The sequence below is a fragment of the Cololabis saira genome, chromosome 1 (assembly GCF_033807715.1).
Source record: "Cololabis saira isolate AMF1-May2022 chromosome 1, fColSai1.1, whole genome shotgun sequence".
Taxonomy (NCBI): Eukaryota; Metazoa; Chordata; class Actinopteri; order Beloniformes; family Belonidae; genus Cololabis; species Cololabis saira.
The window spans coordinates 32,413,823-32,422,516 of NC_084587.1; the positions used below are offsets into that span (position 1 = coordinate 32,413,823).

General features: G+C 39.7%; 1 protein-coding gene across 1 annotated transcript in view; it reads right to left on the reverse strand.

The window, feature by feature from the left end:
• Window positions 1-243: 243 nt before the first annotated feature.
• Window positions 244-8,694, reverse strand: part of LOC133442938 (syntaxin-10) — an 11,722-nt gene continuing 3,271 nt past the window's right edge. Inside the window, exons 3-9 of the mRNA XM_061720647.1 lie at window positions 8,478-8,571; window positions 7,908-8,002; window positions 6,461-6,523; window positions 6,060-6,161; window positions 4,671-4,777; window positions 3,466-3,560; window positions 244-2,630 (exon numbers count right to left, since the gene is read on the reverse strand). Coding sequence (XP_061576631.1) covers window positions 2,554-2,630; window positions 3,466-3,560; window positions 4,671-4,777; window positions 6,060-6,161; window positions 6,461-6,523; window positions 7,908-8,002; window positions 8,478-8,571 — 633 coding nt within the window. The 3' untranslated portion in view covers window positions 244-2,553. The remainder of the gene's footprint in view (window positions 2,631-3,465; window positions 3,561-4,670; window positions 4,778-6,059; window positions 6,162-6,460; window positions 6,524-7,907; window positions 8,003-8,477; window positions 8,572-8,694) is intronic.

The window sequence follows — 8,694 nt, forward strand, 5'->3', positions numbered from 1 at the left end:
CTGGTGTGTCGCGCCTGCGCAGTGCAGACGGCCTCTGGGACGGGAGAGCGTGTCCGTCTCCTCGGCGCTGTCGGGTTATTTTCAGAACAACTTTCAGTCTATCAAGCCACCAGAGACGTCCTCTCTGCTCATTCCTACTAAAGTAAATTTAATTTCATGTGATGGTTATGCTCTTAGAATGGGATGTGATGATGTTTCTATTTTGAAGAGTGCCTCTCAATTAAAGCTCACTTGAGCACCATCTGCAATTTTGTGAAAGCTTTTATTAAAAAAAGAAAAAGGCTTGAAATACTGCATTCATTGAAACATACAATTCAGCCATTGTACACGTTGATCACTTCATACAGAGCAAACTTCAAGAATCTTTAGCCACATGGTGAAAGTCTCAGGTGACAACCTTCTTGCAATTTTTGCCTTTTTTGATTGACAGAAAAAAAAAATAATCTTCAGATTCACCAATAAAATACATCGAATCTCACAGCTACAAAAGAAGTCTATAAGCTGTGGGAAGTGGCCAGGTGAAATAAATGATAACTGCTGGAACTTTAACTGAGTTACAAAGGAAGATATTTGACTCACAGTTCCAGTCGAAAGGTCACTGCTCCGCCCAGATTTACAACAAAACAAAGTCCCACATTTCTTATTTTAATGTACATTAGTACATTAAAAACCAATTTCCATTTTTGATTTATGGGATCCTTTTTTCTTTCTTCTGTGCATGATATGATAAACATGAGCAGATGTGATTTTACAGTATAGTATGATGTTGGAGTGCACAGGGTTAACGGCAAAAAAAGATTGTGTTCAAAATTCGCTTTCATCGTAAAGCTTTTCTTTTTTTTAAAGTTCTGGTTTGAAGCAAATATCCTGATACACAAGTGGAAACCACCGGTGCTTCATTTATACTTTCGGCGAACTTTTTTAATTCAATCTTGTGTAAGAGCTTAAATATGTAAAAGTGCATTAAAAGTACACTTCCACTACTTAGAAGGCTAAAAATAAAACCTCTGGCAGCAAGACATTTTATTCTATCCCCCCTCCATCTATACAAAGACTTATGCATTTTGGCATTAGCCCCTTTTGGCAAAGAAAACAAAAACAACAGAAGAAAAGAAAACATAAAAGTTGATCTTTTTCTCTTGTAACTGGGTGATGAAAGCAAAACTTTGAATTAAGATGGAGACTGGATTACACCAGGGTGGAAAATAAGACTGAGCTTACAGAAAGTCTTTATACAGGAACACTATCCGTTTACAAGTGCACACAAAAATAAAGCATTGTAGGTATTATACAGCACTTTCACATAATTTAGTGTTATATGAAAAGATACAAAGAAATAACATGAACCACAGACTCCAGCAGAGGGAGCTGCGAGTCTAAATCTGGATTGAACGTGGAGTCATCTTGCCCAGCAACTGTTCCTCCTCATTAGTTGAAGCTTTTCAATAAAAGAGGCAAACTCATTCGCTCTGAGCCAAGGTTGTCGCTCCTCACCCAGTGAGTGTAACAAAGCCCTGGCCAATCATGTGCTAAAACGTCTGCATGGGTGCCAAGGCGGCTTGCTGCAGACCTGACTTCACCTCACAGAAACGGATCTCAATCAGATCAGGGAATGAACAATTTCTGTCTGCTGCAGTGACCTCTACATTTCTGATTAGGCATCTTTCAGATGAGCAAAAACAGCATCTATAAGAGAGACGGATGCCTGCACATCTCGTTTTGAGCACACATGCATCACAGCGTCTGTTTTCAGTCGTGACAAATGCTTCTTCTGTAGCCGAGATGCGTTCGTCGGTGAAATCTGCTGCTGTTCCACTGGACTAGAAAAATACCCGGCAGACCTTCGGTCGACCAGTCACACCTGATTTAACTGAATTTGTTTGTAAGAATTTATTTTCCGTCCCGATTCACATGAAGGCGCAGAAACACACTGCACATTTCAAAACTGTATAAAAATATATTTAAGGCAACAACCCCCCTATCGGAAGTTGCTCATGTTGACTCAACACAAAAGTAGGTATGTTTTACTGTCTAAGAGTTGATGAGCACTCTTCTGCACAGTAAAGCTGCTGACAATCAGGCTTAACAAGCCAGCTGAAGTCAAATTGTCACATTACCCGCCCTCTTCGAAGATTTGTGTAGCATCTAGTGTTAACGAACTCGTAATGCAACCCCTTTCCAGATTAGAATTTTAGTCCAGCAGCAGCAGTTCCTTATAGGTTCCTCTCCATCACGTACCATCATTTCCAAAAATAACTAAAATGCACTAATATAAAACACACAATACCATCTGCGCTTCCCTCAAGATGAGCTCCGCCGCTGAGGCCTACAGTTTCTCCCACGCCGCCCCCCTCACCAGATTAATTAAACGCACTGCGAAGGATTAAATGTTAACATTTCTCTGCAGGTCACCACAATCTCCTCGGCGTGAGGTAAATGAGTGCTTGGAGGGGAATGAGGAGAGACTGCCGTCCATTTTCCACCTGTATCTGTCCATTCATCCTAACAGGGAGGAGCTGGTGAACCAGGTCAAGAGGTCAGAGTTCATTCACATCAGAGAGCGAAGAAAAGGATGACGACTGCGATCAAGATGGCTACCAGCACGCCGATGGCACACCACTGTCTCCGACCTGACGGAAACAAAAATCAATGCAAAAGTCTGACATAAATTACCATGACCTTTTAACTCATTTCTTACTCTTGCTGCAATTAACATTGTACTCTTCTGTGTTTCTTAAGCCGGATTTATTCTTCTGAAGTGCAGATTTTCCCAGATGTCGGTTACCAAGTGATGCTTGACGTTTATCAGCTCCAATTTGCATAAAATGTACTTTATTTGCTCCGCTGCTATGTCTCAGCTACATATGGGAAGTAAACAGAAGGAAACTCGGCGCAGCGGAAAAATAACCTTAACTGCCACATAGTGGTTGGTGATATAGTTAAAGAGCGAAGCAAACAATAACGCAGAATTCTAAACGCCAGAGATAGCGTAGGCCCCGTGCGTAGCTGCAACACACAAGGCTTTACTCAGATCTCCCTGGACCAATCTTGTCTCTATTTATGGTGCTTCATTGGTCTCTCTTTCCTGTCTTCTCAGAGCCTGAACCGGTTGAGGACAGTGGCCACTGTGCCTGGTTCTGGTTCTGCTGGAGGCTTCTCCGCATTAACTGAGAGCGTTCCTCACTACTATCCCCTCGTGTCCGGCAGGACAGGGGAATGCTCTGTTGTAAAGATGTAATGCAATTTGTTTTTCAGGAAGTCTGTTTCACTATAAAATGCCATTAGATGAGTTTTGAGTTGAAAATCAAGTGGAATCAACTGATTTATGACTGAACAGATGAGAACAACAACACATTTTCCTTTGCAATAAAATTCTAGTCAAAACACACTGCTTGAAAATGGCACTTCAAAAATGTAATGCTTACTGTAGTGAAGAAAGATGTAAGTGCTTGTGCCTTAACTTACTGCTAGTCATGTGAGATACTTTCTCTAGTTTCTTTAGGACCGAGTCCATGCGGGACGACGTCTGGTCCATCTCATCTCCGAAATCCCCCAACATGCTAAAGAAAGAAGCATACAGTAAAAAAATTATATAAGTTATATTATATTATATATAATATATAAAATTATATAAGTCTTACAATTCACATTTGAGGTAACAGCGTATACTACTTCTGTTATTTAAAAAAATTTACTCAACTTTATGTCATGGCAAATGTTAGCACCTTAATGACTCAGACTCAGGTTGAAAACGCTCTAAAACCTCTTGAATTGCATGTCATGAATAAAAGGGCCTATTGTTTTATGTCTTTCATATCCGAACAAAGTACATAAACAAAAAACTATGTATTTATAAAAGTGGAAACAACACCAAAGTACATGACAACCATGCTGATAATAGATTCAGAATAATGAGTCTGAACAATGAAATGAGATGATACAAAGACAGGAGAAGCTGGAGTGTATGAGTAACCCTGACCATGTTCACACTCCAAACCCTTTATATTAGGAAAAAAACGGATTACGTGTTCCCTATAGGTTTTACCTGCAGGTGGATATGCTTTATGAAAAAAACTAGTCATTTACAGTTTATTTAATACAATATATTTAAAAAATACACAGAGACGCATGAACCATTACCTATCTGGTTAGAATTAGGCCTCGTTTACACGTAGCAAAAACTGTGGTGTTTTCATGCGTTTTGCCTGTTCGTTTACACGAAAACGAAGCTCAAAGTCACCAAAAACAATCATTTCTGAAAACTCCGGCCAAAGTGGAGATTTGCAAAAACTCCGTCTTCACGTTTGCTAGTAAACAGAGGGAAACGGACATTTAGGCTTCAGAACTTCACATTATGCGACAGAAACCAGCGTCATGTGTGCGACCTGTGTTTACAATTTGTTTGGCCACTTTAGTTACTTGTATCATTTGTTGATGTTTTTTTTCCAGGATTCCGATTGGCTAGAATGACTTTATGTTTCTCGTTACGCTGCCGCCTGTAGGTTTGGCTGCTCATAGCGCCCCTCAACAGCGTATTCATGCGGGTTTGTGTAAATGAGAGATTTTGAAAACGATCTGATGTTAATGATGGTATTTTTCAAAACGTAGAGGGGGAAATATCCATTTTTGTAAATACCCTATGTGTAAACGTGGCCTTAGTGAATACTCACACAGCCTGCTCATCAAGCTCATCTCCGATCCGTCCAGACATGTCTTTGAGGACCCTGATGCTACCTGACACCAACTCCAACTGATCATCCTGCTCCTGCACGATTAGCTGAACACGGAAATAATAAATGGGAAATTCTTATAATAAAAAAAAACATTTCAAATCAACTTCAGCGCTAGGTAGTATAATTATAATCATGTTTGTTTTGTTCACACACACACACACACACACACACACACACACACACACACACACACACACACACACACATTACAAGAGCCTACATTCCTTTAGTGGCGACCCACCCAAACACTCCCTTTGCCCTAACCTTATCACTTACTCTCAACTTACGCATCCTCAAACTGGTGAGTGCCATTAGAGCTTTTTTTGTTGTCAACTTAAGGGTGACGATCATGTTTCATCTCAAGTGTCATCTCTCAAACAGCACTACAGACCTGCATTCAAAAGCCACAATTTTTTTGCGTGCACTGTGCATGTTTCATCTTACGGTGTGGTTTAACTGAAGCCAAGTTTTTTTCAGGAACTGGATTACTACATTTGTCACTAAACTCAGTCAAACAGAGCAACAAATACACTTCAAAGAGACTGTATCTACACTGATCTGAGGAAAAAAGTTCCTAAAAAAGGTTCCCCTTTCCCTTGAAATGAAGATATGACAAAGTACTGTTTTATATGAATTACCTATTAAATCCATGACCTTGCGGGCCCTGGATAGCTCTGGATTGAGCGGGCGCCATCTACAGAGGCTAAAGTAAAACTACTGAGCTGGTCTTAAAGTTGCTTTGGATGCAGCAAGTGTAATCCCTCACACTGCACAGCACCTCCCACTGACGTTGGGATTTTTTTTTTTTGCAGGCAGCACAGGTTCGAGTCCCGGCCTGTCGCTCTTTGCTGCATGTCTTCTCCTCTCTCTCTATACCCATTTGCTGTTCACCTACTTTCAATAAAGGCCCTAGCGTCACAAACTCTTAAATAAAAAAAAAAAGATCCACAACCTTGCAGGATGGATTTGCATCATTTAACTGCGACTCGACCTCACACCACAGGAAGTTGAAACCAAGTTAAAACCAATGGCTCACACACTGAAAACAAGCGTAACTTTACGTATTAGAGGAAATAAAAACAACCTTTCAGTTACTCATTTGCTGCTGCATGTAAACCTTTTAATATACTTTAAATTAAAATGCTTATCAAAAATAATAATAAAAAAAAACAACCTCTCTTTAACCCATTGGTTTCATGTCATCACTTCCTGTTTGATTTATTCCACACTTCTTTGTCGTTTTCTGTGTCTTACTTTTGTCTTCCAACATCATTTCCTGCCTCCCCTCTCTATACCTTCTTTTCCTTTGCCCGGGTATTTGTGTACCTGCTGTTGTTCCTGTTGCTCCTGGATGTATCGGGAGTTTGCAGACACCAGATGAGCCTCTAGTCCAGTTGACCTGTCTTGTCCTGTTGAAGTCAGCAGGGCCTGGACAAACATGCACATGTGTGCACATGCACACAAAACACATCTTAAGCAGAGAAAAGAAGCAGCTCTATCCTCTTTGTTAGATAAGCAAATATTTTGTGTAAAGACTAAACTCCATAACCCTTTTTTTTCTTTAGTAGTAGAGTTGAGATGTGTTGACCCAGTTCAACGTAATGAATGATTCATATGACACAATTTAGATCAGCTACCCACAAATCAAGTTTACACAGTAACAAGTGTGGATGTGTTGCGTCTCATGTTCCATGTATGTCTGCTTTTGTGTTTGAACATTTTCTGACCTGTCTGTTTTTCTTCTCCGCCTGAGCCGCAGCGGAAGGGCTGGACAACTGATCTTTCATCTCCTACAAGCAAACACACGGTCAATTTATTCACACCTTTCCTCCCACAATGTATCACTACAGCAGCAAATACCATTTGAAAAGCTTGATTTAATGCAGACAATTTCATTAATGGTATAATTTTCTGTTGCTGTGCCAAAACCACCAGGAAACGAGAGAAAATGTAGAAAAGCACCCCCCCCCCCCCCCCCCCCCCCCCACACACAACACACACACAAAATCTAAGCAAAGCTCTGTTTGGCTCAGATGACTCACTTCTCTTCAGGTCTATTTTAAGAATGGTACATTTGTCTGCAAGTTGTGTTGCAGTGCAGACAAATGAAGGGACAGGTAATGCCATTCAGCCTCGGGCGTACAATTAAAAACTGAGTGAACAACATACAGTACTGTGTGGGAGCTGGTTGGACTAATGTTTGGCAAAATGTGAGTCCTTTATGAGTAACATTTATGTTTACAAAATATGATGAGACCTTCTGGACAATATTTAAACGTTATTTCACAATTTTTGTGAAAGACCTCTCGTCTGTGACGAGAGATCGTGAGTTTCTGTAGAACGTTCTGATGCATGAAGTGACCTGAACTCCCGCACAAAGCAGTATATCTTGCACCAGTGTGTTTGCTTATAATCTTGGCTGCTTAATTATGCAAACAACAACTTACTTATGAGCATGTTTTGCTGTGCTTAGTACATTTGTCATAAATGTGATATCATAGTCACTCGTAGTAATGAAGACCATGTTCAGAAATCACATTTGATGCAGTGGTAAAGCTTGTAAATAAAAATGAAATAGGAGACCGGTCGATTGCTTTGATTATTTCTTCTTTTTTAATATTGCATGATCGCTGTTTAGTTTACTGTAAACGGGTTATTGATGGAGTCAATGGAGAACACGCAATAATTTTCATATTCACTGATGTAAATTCTGTATCATTTTAAAGAACTATATAATGCATCTTTAATTCTGAACCCATTGAACAAACATGTTGCACTATGTTGTAAAAAATAAAGTACTTTTGTTTCACGATTTCACTAATTAAATGATATCTTTATTACTGGCACACAGTTAGGAATTCACAAAGTTATTGGCTCTTGGAGCACATGAGGGAAACATGGGGCACGGTGGGGGAGGTTGGTGCTCTAAATTTAGACTCTCATGATCAGTTTTAGTTAAAAATAAATACGAAAATAAAAATCCCATAGGTGTTACACATTCAACTGTAATGTACCATCAAGCTTGTAGTTAGAGGTTAATTCATCAACCTGACAAATGTTGACGTGCCTCATGTACGGTACAATACAGATAGAAATGAAACAAGATAACCAGACGTTCCAATATATGAGAAAGCTGGGACAAAAAAAAAGTTACATTTGTATTAGATGAGTTACCTGGACTGATTTTCTGGTTCGCTCTACAAAGTTTCTCCTCTCCTGAAGCTCATAGTCTCCCAGCTTGAACTTCCCTGGGTTTGATTCCACGATGCCTGAGTCAGTTAAGGACCCATCACACGTGTCAAAACCGTCCAACATACTGTAGTAAATTAGCCAACAAGTTTTTTAGTCAAAAGAAACCCATAACATTAGCGAGTGTATAACAAAACAAATAACATAAAGGTGTATCTTTACATATGTAGTGTCTTAATCTAATAGTTGTGGATCAATGACAATATCAGAATGAGATAAAAAGTTTCAGCCCCCCTAGTAGCATACTTTCACCCATAAACACTTTTTTTTAAATGACATACCAATCTTTCTATATTCCTGAACATTTATTTATTGTTATGCAAGTACTGGTTCTGGTCTTTTTAAGTTCAAACGTCTTCTAAAAATGTTAGGTTCGGAAAGTTAAGAGGAGGAGGAGGATAGGGTGAGAGCACAAAGCATCTGTTTGTTTTGAAATACTGACAGTCATGTGACGATATGGGCTGAAGGGAAAGCTTGTTCATGTGCAAAAGATACTGATAGTTTCACTGAGGTCCTCCAGATCCCAGTCGATGGCCCTCAGACAGTTCCTCAGTTCATTGGCACTCCAGTCTAGCTCATCTCGACTCACCTGAAACATAAACCAGAAGTTACCATACAGCTACGCCAAAATTCACTCTCTCTACTATTTTATTGTATTTGTTTTATATAACGGAGCGTTTCCACAGAGCTTTTAAACACATAATGATGATCA